This window comes from Apium graveolens, chromosome 9 (genome assembly GCF_009905375.1).
Source record: "Apium graveolens cultivar Ventura chromosome 9, ASM990537v1, whole genome shotgun sequence".
In the NCBI taxonomy this organism is placed as follows: domain Eukaryota; kingdom Viridiplantae; phylum Streptophyta; class Magnoliopsida; order Apiales; family Apiaceae; genus Apium; species Apium graveolens.
Window position 1 is genome coordinate 158,675,156 of NC_133655.1, and position 22,288 is coordinate 158,697,443.

At 34.8% G+C, this 22,288-nt stretch overlaps 2 protein-coding genes across 2 annotated transcripts; both read left to right on the forward strand.

Annotated features, from left to right (window-relative positions):
- The first annotated feature begins 5,222 nt into the window (after positions 1 to 5,222).
- LOC141684681 (uncharacterized) lies at positions 5,223 to 9,917 on the forward strand. The gene is made up of 7 exons (XM_074489759.1): positions 5,223 to 5,643; positions 5,772 to 5,848; positions 5,941 to 6,075; positions 7,369 to 7,423; positions 7,504 to 7,591; positions 9,243 to 9,341; positions 9,424 to 9,917. The coding sequence occupies exons 1-7, from the start codon at positions 5,267 to 5,269 to the stop codon at positions 9,553 to 9,555; spliced, it is 963 nt and encodes a 320-aa protein (XP_074345860.1). The 5' UTR covers positions 5,223 to 5,266; the 3' UTR covers positions 9,556 to 9,917.
- A 1,322-nt stretch (positions 9,918 to 11,239) lies between these two features.
- Positions 11,240 to 12,777, forward strand: LOC141684514 (protein ELC-like). The gene has a single exon (XM_074489529.1). The coding sequence runs from the start codon at positions 11,365 to 11,367 to the stop codon at positions 12,601 to 12,603; it is 1,239 nt and encodes a 412-aa protein (XP_074345630.1). The 5' UTR covers positions 11,240 to 11,364; the 3' UTR covers positions 12,604 to 12,777.
- The last annotated feature ends 9,511 nt before the right edge of the window (positions 12,778 to 22,288 follow it).

Consider the following 22,288-nt stretch of genomic DNA (forward strand, 5'->3'; position numbering starts at 1 on the left):
TTCCGTTAACTCATCCTTTGTGTGTGTAACCTCTCCTTGTGCATCAAGAATTGATTATGTTTGAAGTGGTGACACTACATCGGATACCTTGGCCGACAGGCAAAATTCAATAGATGCACCCTGTTGAGAGAATGAATCTAGTAACTGATTTTGTGCCTTTTCAACCATTACATCTTTTTGAGAAGATGTATGGGGGTTAGCAGTTGTCTCGGTTTAAATACTACTCATCTATGTAGGAGACAGAGCTACTGGGTTGACTACAGAACCTTCCTTATGTGGTGCACTAAGGCACTATCTCCCTCACGCTCATTCATATTACATTTAGTGGTAAGAGAGTGTTGGTTGGTTCTGTTTTTGTGTTTGTCTTTACAGTCTGGGATAGACGTTGTGGGTTTTCAACCTCATGACTGTCAATGAAAGAAAGTCAATGGAGACTGAACCTGTATCATAGAACATATGGTAATAGAGAGAAAATGATTTACAATAGTGATTTCAAAAGATTTTACATGAAATAAGAAATCACTAATGTAGAAAGAAGTTTAATTTTGTTTTTCAATATGAATGAGTTTTTGATAAAACATTGATCACTTAGGGTAAAGTCTAAGTAATTCTCATTCATGTCAAAAGCTTATAAATATCTGCAACATAATGTTAACAACATATCATTGACCGATACTTGTCAAGTACTTTAGATACTAATTGTTATGTTGCATTATTATGACGACTCTACTAGTTCATATAAAATTACAATTTCTGTTAGAGTGCCATACCATGTCCTTGACGATTGCTTGAGCAGTATACTAGTTCATACCAACCTGAAGTGAGATTGTGAAGAAGAAATTGCATAGTCCAATAGATCTGCAGCTACAAAGTCCATGAACTGTGGTGCATTGACTTCCTCTTTTGACTTACCAATCAAGAGTACACTTGTACACATCTTACTAGAGTACAATTCCAAGTGTAATGTGCAGCAGGTGTCTGATATGTCGTAATATTCTCAAGTCTCGTCACTGGTGCTATATGTTAGATGATGCTTCCTGATAATAACCTAGCACAATATACAAAATTACAATGATAACATTCCCAGCTTGCAAACAGCCATATCCCTCAGATAAACCTTTGCTGTTATCTCCAAAGGTAACCAGGGGGCCAGCTTTCTCAATCCACATTTGATAGCAGGGCTCTATCTCCGGTCATATGTCTTGATGATCCACTGTCAAGAATCCACACTACCGGTTACACCTGTTTAATGCCCTGCACTTCAAATGGATTAGACCTTCTTCGGAACCCAAACTTGGTTGGGCCCGGCATACTTGTAGAACTGTCCTTTATCAGGCAAAACAACATTTTTAATTTTAATTGTCTCAACTTTCTCAATGACTGAACATTTGACCTTGTAAACAGCCTTAACAAATTTCTGTTTAAGCTTAGGCACAAATGTCTCCTTTCTAGCCTTAGAAGGACTAGCAGTCTTAGACCTATCATGCTTCTTGTTATTCACATGCTGACGAGGAGTAGTCTTATCATTAGACACATGCTTACCATTAAAATAAGCATACATCATATTAAAAGCACAAGACATACAATTAGCAACACCACATGCTTTATGAGAGTGATTAACAGCAGGCAATTTATGCATGGTAGACATGGCATTATTGTTATCCAACTCATGTGTGTCTGAGTTAGTCTCAGTTGCTTTCACAACTTTGACTGGAACTTTCGACTCACTTGACTTGGAAACAATCTTCTCATTAGCATGATCTTCAGCACGTATTTCTTCTTGAATAACAGAAGAGGTCGCATCAAATGGTTCAGCAATTGATGCTTTATAGAGGGGTTCATCAACACCCTTAAGCACATGTGGTACTTCCCTCCCTTTAGCACAGACATGAGGAGGGGAGTTTATGCCTAATTCTCCAATAGCAGCATTGTAATCATATCCTATTCCAGATGTTTGATTAACAGCTTGCTTACTGTAGAACTCTTTAGCCTTCGAACAAGAATTGAAGTAGGCTCTAACCTTAGTCTCAAGACCGGTGATCTTGTCTTTGAGAATAGTTTCGAGTTTTCTATAACAGTCAACTCTATTCTCTAGAAAAGATACCTGTTCTTTTAATTTGTCTTGATTAATGTGCATAAGTCTTAATTCATTGACCTCTTTCTCAAGGTCTGTGATCTGTAAACTTAACAGTTCATTATCACGACGTGCACAATCTAAGTTACCTCTTAGATGATAAACCATTTCAGCATCAGAAAGTTTTACCTCTATTCTTGACGATGAAGCTTTTCCATCAATAGCCATAAGAGCAAGATTTCCTTCATCTTCATCTTCACTGTCAGTATCATCCCAGCTTCTTCCCTTTGCCAGATAAGCCCTTTCAGAGTTCTTTCTTACTTGCTTTGGCTTCCTACATTCTGTGGCAAAGTGTCCCAACTCATTGCAGTTATAGCATCTAATGGTGCTTCGATCAACCATCCCTGTTTTGTATCCACCACTGCTGGTGTTAGAGGATGAAGATCCACCTTTCTGGAATTTGTTGTAGTTGGACTTGTACTTAAGCTTGGGATTCCTCTTGAATCTGACATGGGAGAATCTCTTGACAATTTGGGCCATTGACTCGTCTTCCAATTGCTCCAGCTCTTCCAAGGAATAAAAATCATCACTTGATTGATTTGTAGTAGGAGGATCATATTCTGCTACTAACTCATTTTCCTCACCCTTGGAAAACTGTACCATTCTTTCTAATTGTTGAGATTGTTGTTGTTGTTGACCTTCAGCTACAAGTGCATTAGATGTGCTGACCATTCTATCCTTCCCGTAGACTTCCTTCTGTTGAATCTGCTCCAACTCATAAGTTTTTAACACTCCATAGAGCCTGTCCAAAGAAATCTCACTCAGATCTCTAGCTTCTCTAATGGCAGTTATTCTATGTTCAAGATGAGCTGGCAGTGTTAAAAGGAACTTTTTGTTGACCTCCCTGATTGAATAATACTTTCCATTGATGTTCAGGTTGTTGATCAACGCATTGTACCTCTCAAACACTTCAGTAATTCCTTCTCCTGAATTTGATTTGAAATGTTCATATTCAGAGGATAGGATTTCCAACTTGTTCTCCCTAACTTCCTCTGTGCCTTCATTAATCACCTCAATAGTTTCCCACATGTGTTTGGAATTTTTACAGTTCATCACATGTCTGTTCATCAAGGGATCAAGGGAATCAATTAATATTAATTGAAGGCTGGCATCCAAGGAGGCTTCTTCCTTCTCAGCAGGAGTAAAATCTTCAGGCTCTTTTGGATAGGTTCTAGCTTCAGTAGTCACCACACCATCTATTATTACCTCCGGTTCAATAACCATCGGAGTTTTTATACCCTTCTTTAACAAGTTTGAATATTTGGGATTTGCAACTTGTAAGAATAATAGCATCTTCTTCTTCCACATGATATAATTCTCTTTATCAAATTGTGGAATTTTAACGGTTCCAACTTTATGTGAAGTCATTATGAATTTTTGAATAAATAAAAATTCAAGGAGTTGAAAAATCACAAAAGTCTAGGATCTTGATTTGTTCGTTAATCAGAAGGCTCTGATACCAATTGTTAGGTCCCAATTTGTTTGTAGAAGGGGGGTTGAATGCAAACAATACCGTTTCGTCGAATAAAATGCGGAATAAAATTGTGAAACAAAATTCAAGTTAAATAAAACTTTTATTAAACTTGAAAGGTGTTACAACTACGGTATCGATTACAAGGGTTTAATCTCAAATCAATTATTACAAATTTAGAATAAATTCGACATGAACTTTTTCTATTTTTGTAATTAAGAGATCAAATGCTAAAAGCGATTTGAGATTAAGTTCTAGGGATTTTAATCCGCTAGATTGATATACAAGAACAAGATAAGTAATTCTAGTGGTTTGGATTTAACATTAACAAGCTAGAATATTTGATCTTGAATAAGCAGATGGAAGATGAAATATTTTTCTTTTGTTCTCTGCTTTTTCTTGTTCTGTGTCTTGCTGCTCTGTATTTGATAAATGTTATGCTATTTTGATAGATGATGTCTTCTGCTTCTTTTTAAATAATCACAGCCGAAGTTGTTGAGAACTGGTGTGACAATCCATTTGAGCTTGAATGACTTTCGGTGAGACAATCTAATAGAGCTAGGAAGACAATTAAAATGAACTAGCAAGACTTTCGGTATGACTATTGATTGTCATACTGATTGTCATATTAGTTCAAATGAAATTGTTTTTCTGAATACATAATTGAATTTAATCTAAGTAAAAATTCTATCAAAACAATTAACTGAATTAGTAAGACATTCGGTATGACTATCAATTGTCATACCGATTGTCATACTAGTACAATCAGTTGTCTTTTTAGAATTATCACAGATTTTAATCAATTAATATTCTGAAAATCCTCATTATTAATTCTAAATTAATTAATCAATTTAATTCAATTAATCAATAAATTAATCCTTGCAGAGTTAATTTATTTTCTTAATTAAATTATATGACTTAATTAATTAATAGAGAATTAATACTAACCCTGAGCAGCATCCATTCTTCAGACAATCTTTGAGACTTATGAATCAATTCCGTCACTTCAATGCTGACACTCGATGTACTGTCTGGTTCATGAGTGACTAACTTTCGTGACGTTTCTTCATGTCTTGACTTTTTTCTTCAGATTAAATCCTTGTAATTAATTGATACTCTGACGAGATCTCTGTCACTTGATTAAATCCACGATCTTGACTTATAACACTGAGGCATGATCAATTTCTTGAACTTCTTCCAGTGAATTAATTCCTCAAGTCTGTAGATGAACCTTGTCTCTGAATCCTTTGACAGATATTACTTTGCGAGATCTCTCTGATGGTAGTTCCACTATTTACTTATTTGAGTTGAGTTGAATCCTCGAATATACAAATAGGCTATGACATATGACTTACAGGGGTTTAACACCCAATATCACAAGTTCGAACCCTCCGGAAAACATGGAAGTAAGTTTATTGTCATGCTTAGTGGATATGAGTGTGCTAGCAGTCATCCGGATTAGTTGAGGTGCCCGAAAACTGGTCCGAACACCGAATTAACAAAAAAAAGTGAAAAAATACCTGGAAATAGATTAATAAATTATTACTCAAAAAAAGAAATTAAGAAAAAAAATAAAATTCTGCCAGTATACAGATATTTTGGTGTTTCGAGTCGAGAGCAGGGAGCGGAAGGCAAAGGGGGGGGGGATAGTATGTATGTAAATGTTATCCACAAGGCAAGCAGGAAACAGAAGTAGCGGTTCACCAATGGAACTCAGCAGCTCTCTACTGCTCTCCTCCTCCTCTTGTACTTGTTACTTGGCAAGACCTCAGTTGAATTCTATGTTTTTATTATCTTCCTCTTCTACAATTTTCAAACCCAATATTATTAATAGAACTAGTAGTAGTTTGATACCTGAATTCATTAGATTACCATCAACCAATTTGCTACGTACTCACGCCATTGCTCTGGACGCCCTAACTACTCATGTCTCCGCACAAACTGATACTGATAAACAACAACAACTAGCCGCCCACTTGCCTAAAGTTGATAAGAGCGGAAGGTTTTGTAGTCCTAGAGCCGCCCGAGAACTTGCTCTGTATGTTGCCCCTTTCTATCCTCTACTTTATACATCCCCCAAACTATCCATTTACATATATGCAGCTTTGTGGATTCATATCATTTCTGCACCAATTATATAAGTGAGGTTTATGTCCTGTATGTTAGGTCAATTCTATATGCTTCTTGCCTACAAGGTTCAGATCCTGTTCGTCTTTTTGACCAGCGTGTTAATGCCAGAAGAGGTGGGCCTTTTCTTTTACTTCATAGGCTTGTACGTTTTTGGAGCTCGGTTATGTTCATTATTGTGTATGGACCGTGGAATTTGTTTTTACAGACGCAGGATATGAGTTTGATAAAGCCACATTGATGGAGTACAATCCTATGAGCTTTGGTGGACCTCCGGTTTCTGCTGACACTGTTGAAGAAGCTGACAAGCTTATGCAATCTGATATCAAAGTTTCTGAATTGGGTAATTTCTTAAGATCAGTTTATATTCCCACTGCCTTTGTCATTTAGGATTGTCGATGCTTCTTCTTGTTTTTACTATGTGAGAGAGTCTCTCTCATGTGACTACCGCTTATGATCATTTTTTTATGAATATTCTAATAACTAGTAGTATTTATGTATTGGATTGTGTTTACTATCAAACTAGTACATTCACCTAATACCCTTCAGAAAAATGTACTAGTACATTCACACCTAATGCCCTTAACAAAAATATATGTGCATGTCTTGCTTGTTATAATCGTACTCACTCTCAATTATATTATTAGCTACATTTTCTAAGCAATTTTCACACTTATGGAGCTTCTTAATAAAATATTTTTTTCCTAATGGCTTAGTTTTCTATTAATAACTAAAATTTCACCCTTCGTGTTTGTGATGCTACGATTTTCAGACATAAGTTGTTTTCCATTCATTCCTATTCTTGCTTATCTGCCATAAGATTCATGTGCTTTTCTTTAAGTCTTCAAAGGACAAGTGATGAATTAGTTTAGCTATTTTTAGTAAAAAAAGAGTTTCTATTTATTTTGGCCATATCTGGTCTTTTGCATTGAAAGTTTGGATTTTGTCATTTGTGCCTGCTGAACGAATGCTTTCAGGTCACTTTTCAAGTTACCTTTTCACCAAATCTGGCCAAGTTAATTCAACTGCATGGATTTTTGAGCAATTATATAAGGTTGTTTTCACCTTTAAATCAAAATTGTGTTTTCTAAGGGCTGCATTTGCAGTAAATGTGTCCATTAATTTCTCATTCCGTCGTTAGGCATAAAAAACAATAAAAACTTATATAAAATTCTTAGGAATAAGAAAGCATAGATTTCACTTGTCCTCCCTTTGTAAGTTAATAGTTAATTGTATTATGGATGCTTCTGGATGATAGATCAATGTTCAACACCAATATTGCGAGCATATTTATCTTCCATATTAAAATGTTAAGTATTACTGAATAATGAAAAGAGAACTGCCTATCTTAAGCCTTTGTCTTGCATGCGCACAGTAAGTTTATAGTGTGTTTTGAAAGATGTGATGGTGACATTTAGTGAATGAAGCTTAAAACAATGTTGTATTGGAGGTTTAGTATTTAAAAGCATGGAACTTATTTTAGTAAGAAAACTTTGTTATCTGCTTAGCATAGTGGCACAACATTTATGAAGAATATGTGTGAAATTGGTCTTTAAGTTGCTTCATAAAGAATTATCATATCTCATATTCCGAAAAAGCATAATTAATTGTGCAATTTCTCAATGCTACATCTCAGAGGCAGAGGTCCTTTCAGCTCCTCCAAAGTTGGTCTACAGCAAACTAATCTTACGGTAGGTTCGTATTGTGTAAATTATAAGTTCATTGCTTTCCTTTTGCACTAATTACTTTACTCTTCCCTTCACCATTACAGATTTACAAGGAAACTGTTGGTGGCGGTTGTTGAGAGCTGGGATGGTCACGTGCTGGTCATTGACAAAGTTGTCCCACAGAACTGGAGGGTTAGTCTTGCATTGACTTCTATTTTAATATTCCAACTGCATTACTGTATCACTGACTATATATCTACCTTAATTAAGATACACACTTGACTTATTTAAATGTGTTAGTTGCTTATAAATTTGCAGTGCTACACTGCCATTCGTCGTGCATTGATTGATTAATTAATGATGTTATATTATGAATGATAATATACCATGATACAGAAGTAAGAGAAGAAATCTACAATTCTGTATAAACTGGTGTAAGTTTATTTATTTTGTTCTTGAGTAACATTTAGGGTAACGATGCTAGTCATGTTTTAAAAAACGTTAACTACGAAATAAGGAACAGAAAAAAGTGGCTCTACTTTCTGCTTATATCTAATCTGATACAGAATCTTTTTTGTTTTAATGAACAACTAATATTGGGCTAGCGATCAACTTTTAGACGGCCATTATACTCAATTTAAAATCAACAGTGTTCTAATTCAGTCGATCCTATATACTGTAGATAGGCCAAGTGTCTCGGTATTTGTTGAACATTCTGATGTCAGAATAGGCCAAGTGAACATTATTAAAACTAAATACGGGCTCAATGGAATGGGACCAGTGTTGATAGCCTCCCATCTTACTTCTTTTGTTTGGTCCCTCAGACTCAGAATACCTATCTTCTCTTCTTTAAGAATGAAATGTATACTCCTGACCTCCAGTTTGGAGTTTTTTCTTCGTGGCATGTAGTGACTACATTTATATCCCGTTGCATTTGCAACTAGATGATTTGTTTTTAAGAATGTTTGTGTTATAATTATAAATGAGAAGATCTTCGTTATTCGGCCTTTCATGTTTCACGGGCTTCTCCTCCAATAGATATATATGTGTTGTGTTCACTTCGACCAAGTGATAGCAGTCACTCAGCCCTAGCACATTATGGTAGAGAAGCATAACATAATAAACATAAAAATGATATTTTATGTTTACAAGAAATTAAGATAAGAAATTAAGATTATCTTTTTGGGGGAATTTTATGTTCACATGACCAATGAGCTAGTCTTCCAGCTAAAACTTAGGGAGGTGGCCAGAGGTGACAGGTTCCTTACACTATTACCTTTTTCTATTGGGATAGTGCATGATGTCATTATACAGAAAATTTTGCCTCATTCCCTTGTGCGGCATTGCGGCGTATTTGAAAGATTGTCTGGTAGTTCTATGCTTGGAGTCTAATTAGTTTTTTTTGTCTAGTTGGTCACATCTATTATTACATTTAATACGGGTGACCTTCCCCAAAGAAAAAACAATTTATGCAGAAATTTTAATTCATCCCGGTGATATTTGTATAGTGAAAGTTGTCCCGGTTTTCAAATGATTATAAATTTATTTTTTAGAATAATTGATTATTTATGCGTGCATTTTCCTAGACAGTATGTGGTTGCATTATATTTTATTTGCTTTATTATGTTTGTTATTATACTTATCTCAATATATTCATGCTTTTTATTTGCAGTCGGTGCTACTAAAAGTTTGATCCCTTTAAATTTTAACTAAATGGTCATGATATTGGTTAAGTGCTTCTAAACAAAATCTTAAAGTTTTACTAAATCACAATATGACATTTTCAAGCTTCTTTAGCTCTAAAGCTGGTATTAAATATTTACTTGCGCCTAAACTTTTACAGATTGAACCAGCAGGCAGAATATTGGAGCTTTCGATTCTTCACCTAGCTATGGCTGATATATCAGTATTAGGCACACGTCACCAAATTGTGATTAATGAGGTATTCTGCACTTTTGCCTTTTAGTCCTCTATAAATTAGGATTTCTCACCTTTTAAAAATATATATAATAATTTCTGTGAAGGCTGTTGATCTCGCAAAACGCTTCTGTGATGGGGCAGCTCCCCGCATAATCAATGGATGCCTCAGAACATTTGTGAAGGAGCTTGAAGTAACAGGTGTGCCAAAGGGTTTACTAGCTAAACAGACCAATTAAGCTTTGTATCATGATTAGGTAAAAATGCCCATCCATTTTCAACTTGAGGACAAAGTGATAAGCTTGTATCAAAGAATGACAAGATAAAAAACACGATCCCGCCTTATAGCGAGTTCCACACTTCCTCCGCCACCATGCTGCATATGCTGAGAAGAATTAAGACTACAAGTCTACAAGACTACCAACTAAGAGTAAGTTTGCAATAGCAGTTGAATAATCTGGTGATACTTTTGATGTGGGGATATTGTGGTTGTACATGCAATTAGACAATGGAAATTGTAATTCAGGCTTTCAGTGTAGTTAATGTAGCTCTGGGATGCAAGTAATTCATACATTTTTATAGATTTAGAGATCGGTATCCAGCAGCGTTTGATCTTTATATTCATTAGATATGCCTAAATTTTTTATGAGTTGAAAACCGGTTAATCCTAGATAGTAAAGGTACATGACCGATTCCATTTTTGAAATCTGATTATGAATAATTATTTATTAAGATTAAAATTCTAGTTTCATTAAATAAGAATAAATATAGAATTCATAATATTGTAAATATATATATTTGTTAATAAATAGTTATAATAATTAAATAATATTTTTTTTATCAGAAAAAAATTTCATTGATATAAATATTAAGATTACAAACCGGAGGGATAGAGTTGCCAATTCAGAGAAACAAAGTTTTTTTCATTCATCGAAAGTATATCATCTAAGTAAGTAAGTACTCCGAACACTTTTATAATATCACCTTTAAATATCCGAAAAAGGTAAAACGAAGGGGAAAAAGAGTGACCTATAACAGGGGAAAAGGAGTGTCCTATAATACATACATTCCATACATAAACTAAGAATAATATTAGTATATTCTGAAAATTCGCTGACTTTTAATCTTATTAATACTTCCAATTAATCTATTATTTTCCATTAATCTTGAATCACTAGTCAACCCTAACACCGCTTATAAGTTATAATTGTTCGGATCAAATAAAAAAAAGGTCTGATTTATATATTTGATATTTTTTAAATTCTGAGATTTAATTTGCAAAAAAAAAAATAGAAATATCATATTGGAAAGAGTAAATAATGAAGTGAGGGTAGGCGCGTAAACGAGTCAGACTGTTCGTGAGCTACTCGAGCTCGGCTCGTAAAAAATTCGAATTCGGCTCGAAAATAATCGAGCTGAGCTCGAACTCGAGCTTTTCGAATTTTTAACCAAGCTGAGTTCGAGCTTCATATTATTCGGCTCGTAAGGTTCGCGAGCCTTATTGAGCCTTTATTATTTTTAATTTTTTTTATTATAAATATATTTTTATGTAAATATTTAATATTTATTATATATTATTTGTTTTTATCGAGTCGAACTCGAGCCGAACTCGAGTCGAACCGATCATATTTCGAATTTTTTGTTAATATTTAGTGAATTAATTCGAGCTTTCGAGCCAAACTTGAGCCTACCGAACCTTTTACGAACCGAGTTTTGAACTTGAAATTAAAGGCTCGATCGAGCTCGAGCTCGAGTCCGAACTATTTTAATCGAGTTCGAGCCGAGCCTGACAGTATTCGGCTCGGTTCGGCTCGATTACACCGTAAGTGAGGGTAATTTTATTTGTTGGAAATGACTAGGAAATTCTTTTACTAGCTGGTTGACAATATTATTATATATATACACACGGAAACTATACATACAATTCATTCATATATATTCTCTTTATCATCTCACCGGAACGTATCTCTGCCGGCGCCACACTTTCTCTCTCCTAGGGTTTTAATCAATATACACATATATATTAATCCGATCAGAATTAAACTCCGATGACGTCTCCGGCGACATCACCATCACCAAACACACAACAATTTCTCAGTAGCGTGCTCTCTCAACGCGGTCCCTCATCTCTCCCTTACTCCGAAGACTGCAAATGGCTGATCCGTCAACATCTCGTCTCTCTCGCCGATTCATATCCATCTCTACAGCCTAAAACGGCGACGTTTACACACAACGACGGCCGTACGGTCAATCTCCTCCAAGCTGAAGGTACGGTTCCGATGATGTTTCAGAATGTTACTTATAATATTCCTATTGTCATTTGGCTTATGGAATCGTATCCACGTCATTCTCCGATTGTCTTTGTTAATCCGACTAGAGATATGATTATTAAGCGTCCTCATCCGTTTGTTAATCCTTCCGGGATGGTTTCCATTCCGTATTTGCAGAATTGGATTTATCCTAGTTCTAATTTGCTTGATTTGTGTCGTAATTTGTCGCATTATTTTGGAAGCAATCCGCCTTTGTATTCACAACGTAGGCCTGTGCAGAATGTTAGCCCTAGTCCGAGTGTTAGTCCGAGTATGAGTCCGAGTGTTAGTTTTGATTCGAATTCGGGTGTTGTGGCTGCACGGCCTGCAATTCCACCTGGGACTTATCCTCCGTCTCCGTATAGCAGTGGAGGGAGGGTGCAGTTTCCGGTGCCAACGCAGCCGGCTCCTCCGCAGAGGATTAGCGAGGATGCTGGTGAGGTTTTTAGGAGGAATGCGATTAATAAGTTGGTTGAGAATTTGCACGGTGATATAGGGGCGATGAGGAAGAGCAAGGAAGCTGAGATGGAAGGGTTGTTTGGTGTGCAAGGGACATTGAGGCAGCGTTCTGAACATATATCGAAAGGGGTGAGGGAAATGGAAGGGGAAAAGGAGGGCTTGGAATTGCAGTTACAAATGGTTTCAATGAATACTGATGTTTTGGAAGGGTGGTTGAGGGAGAATGAGGGGAAGAAGATGGATGGTGTTGGTATTGATGATGCTTTTTTACCAGTGGATAATTTTTCTAAGCAGATTCTGGAGTGTACATCAGCTGATTTAGCTATTGAGGATGTTGTATATGCACTGGATAAAGCTGTTCAAGATGGGTCGATCCCTTTTGATCAGTACTTGAGAACTATTCGGTCATTGTCTCGTGAGCAGTTCTTTCACCGTGCCACAGCATTAAAGGTCAGGGGTGTTCAAAATCAAGCACATGTTTCCAGTATGGCTGCTAGGGCATCGCCATATCTGGCATAGTCTGGCCATTCATTTAATTTCTGTAAGAGGACAGCCTTAAGGATGAGGAGCATGTTGAAGTGGTATGTCAATCTTGGTGTCCTCAAGAACTGAATGTTTGATAATCCATATATACTCTTAAGATTGTTTGCTGTAAAATACATTTATTAAATATAGTCTTTGTTTGTCATTTTATTTCCTAAGATGTTTTTAATGGATATTGCATTATATAGCTGATTTTAATGCACATTTAGATACTACTTTTCATGTGGTTGAGATACGGTTTTGCTTTTTCGGCTTGTGCACATGTGTCAGTTCATTCTGTGTAGTAGATCTTTTTAGATTTTTTATTAGAGAAACTATGTGTTTTGCTGCCTAGACCAGTTGAACTGAACAATAAATTGCATTTTGCACCCAAACCAGATAACTGCTTTTGCTGCAATCCTGACAAATTACTCCGCGCTTTTACGTGTACAAATTTGGCAGATTTTTCTTTTAAAATAAGATTGTGATTAGTGCCTCTGCCTAATGTAGTTGTTAATTTTGGCATAACGTCCTCATGTTCCATTGCATCTTTTTAAGGTGCAAGTAGTCCAATGTTGTTGCTCTTACAAGTTCTTGACATAGTTTTTGCTTTAGAAGTTGTAATAGTACTAGGCGCTTTCAGGATGCATATCCTACTTTTCTAGTTTATCTAGAAACAGTAGAATATATGGAATGTAAAGATGTACAGCGATGACCTATTAGTCCAAAATCCGATTAGCTTAAAAGTGGACAAGAAGATTATTAAATTCTATTTTATTGTCCTCTCAGTAACTAAGCTTTGATTTCCATTAGCGAGCATGTTCAGTCATTAACAATTATGATCATGTTAAGGTATCACTTGTTTGATAAGAATGTTTTTTGCTCAAGCAATGCAATTATTAGTTTACATTCTGATCAAAGTAAAGGTTTGATGTAATTTGATGGAAAACAACTGTGATAGATTTTGTAGTCATTGTGCAGGTTACTATGTTCACATTATTTGAATATCCTGATTATTATACTTTGGTACTTATAGTTTGTAAGTTCTTGGAATTATGTTGTTTACTATACGTCCTTGCCCTTTACATTGTTTGCATTCTGCAACTATTCATTTACTCTCTCTCTCTCTCTCTGCTTTAATTACATGATATATGTGTTAGAATTATGTATAATACATAAAAGTAGTTACTTGCAATTTGTTGCCTCGCCCCCCCCCCCCCCTCCCTCTCTGCTTTAATTACATGATATATGTGTTAGAATTATGTATAATACATAAAAGTAGTTACTTGCAATTTGTTGCCTAGCCGGCTAGCCAGATCCCATAGTAAATTGTGCAACACAATGGCTCTCTCTCTCTCTCTCTGCTTTAATTACATGATATATGTGTTAGAATTATGTATAATACATAAAAGTAGTTACTTGCAATTTGTTTCCTAGCCGGCTAGCCAGATCCCATAGTAAATTGTGCAACACAATGGCTGGCTGTGGCGTGTTGTATCTGGACATCCTCGCCTTCTTTGGGATCTACAGATTATAAGGCTTACGAAGCTTTTCTTGACAATGTATACCAGACAAGTCATTTTGCATTGTATAATTTTTAGGATTCTCTGAGAAGTGGTTGACCAGTGTATTATTTGGCTGACAGCCACTCCGCCCTTTAGAAAATTCTTTAATGTCTATTTAGAATATGTTTGGATTGGAGGTCAGGAGGGGCTCGATTGGGTTGGGAGGAGTTGAAGTTTTGAGAACCATGTTTTGATCGGTATTCTGAAATGAGGGGTTGGGTTTAGAATTTGTTTTTTTTTTAGTTTAATACATTCAGAAGGGTTTATGAAGGGTTGGGAAGGAGATAATTTCAGTTTTTCGACGGTCTCTCCAACACACCCCGTTTTGGGGTGTTGCCAAGGATTGGTGGCACGTGTTGTTTATCTGTGTTGCTGGAGCAGAATTAAGTCCTCTTTTTCGTTGTACTTTAAAGTGCTAGCAGTCTGCCAAGCCTATCTGTGAAAATATGCTAGTGTTTTGTATGTCAATTATTATATTTATATTAATTATTTAGGTATTTATCATGTATCAGTTCTGGACAATATTTATAATTTTAGTTTTCAACTCACAATTTAATAGTCATGATTTATTCTTACTTCAAATAATTATTTTTATTTCAACATTTGTCAAGTATTATAACACTTCATCCAGATGTAATTGTAATGAGTCGCTTAATGATTTCACCAAGTGTTATTTTTATCATTTGCTAAGTTGGTGCTGTGTTATTGCTCTATGACTTCTGCTGTTGAACATGGGACCTTGTTTAATCATTTTTTTATATGCTAAAGTTAACACACTATTATTGCCACGAACTACTAAAGAGCAAATAACATTGAGCTTCTTTTAAATTAAGCCCGAACTTCCAAGTTGCAACTATACTGTTTCAGCAGCTTCGTCTGTTATTATTTGGGTCTATTCATATTGTATTTGGTGGTAGACATCTTAGGATATCATCATCCAGAAAATTTTAGTTCGGGTTAAGTTAATAATTTCATCTACATTTGTACGAAAGAGAAGTAATCGTAATATAGGAAGATTAACTTTCTATGTGCTTGAAGAATAGAATATACTCCCGCCGTCTCATATTATATTTCCTATTTTGACTTTTTATATTATTCATGATAAACGATTGACTACTAATTTACGTTTAATCTATAAGATCAAATATAGTCATAAGTGATCTTGTTAGATTCGTATTTATAAGTATTTTAATACATTGAAATTTTTATATTTAATATTAATACGAAATTAAAGATATCTACAATCAAAATTATGCATTCAACACAAATAGGAAAATTTTTAGGGACGAAGGGAGTATCATTCGTCATCACTGAAATGGAGGGAGATTTACCAGAAAGGTGTCATGTCAACTACCGATTTGAGTGAGAGAGAGAGAGTCAATATTATTTACAAGTCTAACATGAATTGGCCTCTGCGCTAAATCTAGAAAGAAACAAACTTTTTGGACCAACTCAAAATTGAAGTCAGAGAACGACAATAACTCGCATTTGAAATGCTTTCTTGATCTTTCATATTACTTTCTTGTTAAACCTCTTTAAGATGATGATGCTTTAAGGCCAAAGGCCTTACGGTATAACTACCGGTCTAGGACAAAAATACGAGAATTATTACAGAACCTTCAAAGTGTTATAATAATGATTATCAAATCTTATTAAGGAAGATTCATAATACTTACTAAACAAAACTCGCGATACTTATCAAAAAGAAAAGCTTAATTTAATATTGAAAATTTGTCACGAAAATCAAGATTTTATCAATTTGACTAAGAAAACTTAACTATAAATAGAAGTTTTGCCTAGTCATTTGTACTTAAACAATCATAGAAAAATTAATAATATTTTTGAGATCACTCTCTTTCCTTCTCCACTTCCTGCTCTATAGTTTATAATTTATTTAAATATAACAAGTTATCAGCACGAGTCTCTACCAACTGAATCTTGATTCTTGAAAGCACGAGTGTCAACTGAAACTTGATTCTCGAAAGAGGTACGACTTATTTTGTCTCACGAGTCTATATCAACTAAAACTATTTCATAAAAGAGGTACGATTTCTTTTACTCATTTTATTCTAATTATTGTTACATATTTATTTATGTTACTGATTGAAAACTATAAAGATGGCTATGTCGTCAAGTAATACTATAAAGATGACTATGACGTCAAATAATACTATAAAGATGGCTCTGCCGTCAAGTAATACTACTATAAAAATGGTGCGTCTGTTAAGTAATAATCAAAAGTTTTCTGGCCGGCCATGCAGTCGTAACTTTTGTATAAAGTTATTATTTCAACTTGCTTGTTTGAATATTATGTGACATATTATATCTTGTTTAAAATATAATCAGAATGGCGAATCTTGCAAAATTAGAGTTTCATGGCTTAGATGTATCTAGTAATAAATATATATCTTGAGTAGTCGATGCTGAATTACACCTTAGTGCTAACGGGTTAAAAGATACCATAGAATCGAGAAAAACTCCAAGCGTTGAACAAAATGCCAAGTCTATCATGAAAAAATTAAAATCTGAATACTTAACTGTCAAAAACCCATTCACCCTTTGGAATAATCTCAAAGATAGATTCGATCACCAAAAAAATTGTTCATCTACCTCATGCCCGACCGGTATGACTGGCTTAACATAAGGTTACAAGATTTCAAATTTGTTGCTGAGTATAATTCTGCCTTATTCAAAATAAGTTCAAAACTGATTTTGTGTGGTGAAAATATTACTGATGCTGACATGATAGAAAAGACCCTTTCAACCTTTCACCCCAACACTATAATTCTGGCGCAACAGTATAGGGAAAGCAATTTTCGGAAGTATAGAGAGCTGATATCTCTTCTTCTTGTCGCTGAAAAGAATAATGCGTTGTTACTAAAAAATCATCAGATACGTCCCACAGGCTCTGCCCAGTTACCTAAGTACATAACACGTCAATCCAGAAGAATGGGCGTGGGAAAGGGCATAGAAGAGGACGAGGTTACAGACGAAACCGTGGGCATGGAAACTTTCGAGGCCGGTTTCGTAATCATTATAATTCTAGCCACCTGAAGTGGCAGCGTGATAATTACAATAACTCTGACCACCAGAAGTGGTAACATAGAGTGCCAAATAAAAGGAATGCACCACAAGAAAAAGATACTAGGGATATTTGTCTCAGATGTGGGGAACATGGGTACTGAAGACGTACTTGGCGCACACCGAAATATCTAGTTGACCTCTATGAGGCAAATAAAAAGAATAACGGAGAAAGGGTAGAAATGAACTTCGCTAGTCATAATTTAAGTGAAGAACCAAACAACAAGACCTCAAAATGAACTAGACACTGGTGCTAACCTTTATTATGATTTAGATAATTAGATTTCATTTGTATTTCTTTGATGTTATATTTTAGACGTGCTTATTTTAATATTCTGCTTTCATGTGCTTGTTTTATGTTCTTGTATTATGTACATTGTTTGCATAAGAAAATTGTTGTTCACTTATAGATAAACAACATAAATACGAGAGATATATGCATTGCTGACTACACAACCCCTCACACAATTTTACAAAATCAGAAATATTTCTCAAAGTTGACTAAAACCAACTCACACGTTTGGACGATTTCGGGAACATCAAATATCATAGAGGGTTTTGAGAAAGTCAGTTTTATACTACCAAATGAGACACAAATTCACATAGATGATGCCCTATACTCTAGCAAGTCAATTAGGAACCTCTTTAAGTTTTAATAATATTCGTTTTAATAATTTTCACGTGAAAACTACTAATGAGGGTGGAAAAGAATATCTCCTAATCACTTCAACTACCTCAGGCTATAAGAAAATCTTGGAGAAATTACCATGAGTCTCTTCTGGGTTGTATACCACATAAATAAAGGTCATTGAGTCTTACAATGTCACTACTCCCAAAATTATAGATCCAAAATCACTCACCCTCGGGCATGAAAGACTTGATCATCCAAGAGTATCCATGATGCGTCGAATTATAGAAAATTCTACGGGACATCCCCTTAAGAATCAAAAGGTCATGCCACGTGATGAACTTTCTTGTTCATCATGTTTTTTGGGAAAATTAATTGTTCGATCATCTCCAGTTAAACTTCAAAACGAGTCTCTAGATTTCTTTGAAAGAATTCAAGGTGATTTATGTGGTCCTATTCATCCATCATCTGGACCATTTAGATATTTCATGGTCCTAATCGATGCTTCAACTAGATGGTCTCAGGTTTGTCTACTCTCGACCAGAAATACAGCCTTTTCCAAGCTTCTTGCTCAAATAATCAAATTACGAGCCCAATTTTCTGATAATCCTATCAAATCAATTCGACTTGATAATGCCACTGAATTTACATTTGCTACTTTCAATGATTATTGTATATCAGTAGAAATCTCTGTCGAACACCCCGTAGCTCACGTGCATACACAAAATGGTTTAACGAAATCGTTAATTAAAAGACTTCAGCTTATTGCACAACCCTTACTACTAAGATCTAAATTATCCACTTCTATATGGGGTCATGTAATACTTCATGCCGCAAATAGAATTAAGATAAGATCATCTGCTTACCACAAATAATCTCCTCATGAATTAGTTCTAGGTCAAACCCCTAATATTTCACATTTTAAGATCTTTGGTAGTGCCGTATATGTTCTAATTGCACCTCCACAAAGATCTAAAATGGGACCGTAAAGAAGAGTAGGTATATATGTTGATTTTGATTCACCATCTATTATAAGATATCTTGAACCATTAACTGGTGATGTCTTTACTGCTTAATATGCTGATTGTCATTTTGATGAGTCAATATTTTCGACATTAGGGAGAGATAAATTATTGCATAAGATAAACCCTGACTTGACATGGAATACATCAGGATTAATTGCTTTAGATCCGCGAACTAATCAATGCGAATCTGAAGTTCAAAGAATTATTCATATGCAAAATATTGCTAATCAGATGCCAGATGCTTTTAGTGATTCTAGGCATATTGTTAAATCACATATACCTGCTGTTAATGCACCAGAAATGATGAAATCCCTATTTATAAATCAATTCCTGAAGAATTGATTGGTAATTTAAAATCACTCCGGAAGCGTGGTAGACCTGTTGGTGCAAAAGATATTGTACCACGAAAACGGAAATTGATTGAACATGCCCCTAAAGTGGCAAGTGTTTCGGTAAAACCCCTGAAATGGTTGTAATAAAAACACCAAAAGTGGTATTTCCTCCAGAAGAGGATATTGCCCCAGAAGTGGCACATGCTTTAATAGAAGCAAAGGTACCTGAAAATTATGAGATCTCATTGAGTTTTGTACATAACGGAAAAGTATTGGATCGCGGGAGTATTGAAATTGATGATGTATATGCTTTTTCCGTGGCATGTGATATTATTATGAACTCCGATCCAGAACCACAAAGCGTGAAAGAATGACGACAAAGAGATGATTGGCCAAAATGAAAAATTGCAATCCAAGAAGAATTGCAATCCTTGCGCAAGAGAAATGTATTTGAACCTGCAGTCCGAACACCAGCTGGTGTGGTCTCCGTTGGGAACATATGGGTATTTGTACGAAAATGAAATGAGAGAAATGAAATTGTAAGATATAAAGCCCAACTTGTAGCCCATGGATTCTCTCAAAGGCCTGAATTTGATTACCAGGAAACTTACTCTCCTATGATGGATGGAGTTACTTTTCGTTTTCTTATGGGTATGGCTTGTATGGAAAAATTAGAAATACGTCTGATGGACGTTGTGACAACCTACCTATATGGATCACTTGATAGTGATATCTATATGAAAATCCCTGAAGGATTAAAATTGGATGAGACTATGACTCGTCATTTATACTCAGTTAAATTACAACGATAAATATATGGACTAACATAATCTGGTCGTATGTGGTACAACAGGCTAAGTGAATACCTATTGAATGATGGGTATGTTAATGATAAAGTATGTCCATGTGTGTTTATTAAAAGTTCTCAAACTGGTTTCGTTATTATTGTTGTATATGTGGATGATTTGAATATTGTAGGTACTTCTGAAGATATTACTAATGCTGCAAATTATTTGAAAAATGAGTTTGAGATGAAAGATCTTAGAAAGACAAAGTTCCATTTAGGTTTACAGGTGGAACACTTACCTTCAGGAATATTTGTTCATCAATCAACCTACACAGAAAAAGTTCTTGATCGATTTTACATGGACAAATCTCATCCTCTAACTACACCAATGGTGGTTCGGTCACTTGAAGTTGAAAAGGATCCATTTCGTCCCAGAAAAGAAGATGAAGATCCACTTAGACCAGAAGTTCCATATCTCAGTAAAATTGGCGCTCTTATGTACCTCGGAAACAACACACGACCTGATATTGTTTTTACTGTGAATTTATTAGCAAGATTCAGTTCAGATCCAACTAAAAGACATTGGGATGGAATCAAACATATATTGAGATATCTTCACGGGACAATTGATCTTGGATTATTCTTTCCAAATAATTCGAAATCACAGCTGGTTGGATATGCAGATGCTGGATACTTGTCAGATCCTCGTGTTGGACGATCACAGACAGGTTACTTATTCACATATTGTGGTATTGCTATCTCTTGGAAATCTACAAAACAGACCATGGCTGCAACTTCATCAAATCACGCAGAATTACTAGCAATCTATGAAGCAAGTAGGGAATGTGTCTGGCTACGATCCATTATCCAACATATTCGGCATTCATGTAGATTATCAAATATTACAGACGACCCCACTATTTTATTTGAAGATAATTCAGCTTGCATTAAACAATTAAAGGAATGATATATCAAGGGAGATCGAACAAAACACATCTTACCAAAATTCTTGTACACTCACGAATTACAAGAGAATCGAGATATTGAGGTACAACAAGTTCGATCATGTGATAATCTGACGGATATACTTACAAAGTCACTACCGACATCAACAGTTGAAAATCAACGAAAAACATCAGAATGCGAAGATTGAAGAATATATTACATCAAGATGTCAATATGTGAGATATTTTATTCAGGGGGAGACTGTACTCTTTTTCCTTCATCAAGATTTTTATCCCACCGGGTTTTTCCTTGCAAGGTTTTAATGAGGCAGTCAATCTTTGAGATACTCACATTTGACAATCAAGGGGGAATCTTATAATAATGATTGTCAAATCTTACTAAGTAAGACTCACAATACTTACTTAGGAAGACTCGCGATACTTTTCAAGAAAAACTTAATTTAATATTGGAAGTTTGTCACGAAAATCAAGATTTTGTTAACTTGACTAAGAAAACTTACCTATTAAAATTTTTTAATACAGTTGATAAAACTCTACTATAAATACAAGTTTGCCTAGTCATTTGTACTTAAACAATCACAGAAGGATTAATAATACTTTTGAGATCTCTCTTTACTTCTAAACTTCTTACTCTATAATTTATAATTTATTTAAATATAACACAAAGCCTAGTTTCACATACATCTTTTTACAAATCTTCATCACCGAACTATACCTTAAAAGCTTAACTTAGAATAAGTTAGTATGGCAGGTAATAGTCAACGTTCACAAACTACTAATAAGAATCCTATTTCCAAGTGGCAGGTACAATTTTTTCGCATGTGTCGAGTGACAGTATTATTTTCAAGCGAGAGATTTTTTCTTTTTCTTTTTTTTATAAAAAAGGCTTCTACAAATTGGGCATGTGTTATTTATAGAACCGGAAATTTCGTACATGACACAATAACACGACACAAAAATGATACGAAAATAACGGATTTTATTTGACATTTTTGGTACACGAACACGAAAGTACACGAATAAATGTAGTCTCGGTTTTGAGTTTACACTTGAGTACACGACACGAAACGAAAGTACACGAAATAAATAAATATTTAAATAAATTTATCAAAAAATATGAATACATATATCTTATAATAATATTTTACATATAATATATACATAAAATAGATTCAAATTTAATTTCCATAAAAATTAAATACACTTAAGTCTTTATAACTTATTAACTTAACACTCGACTAATAAAAACTTAATATATATATATATATATTTTAATTACCAATTTTAAATTACACGAAA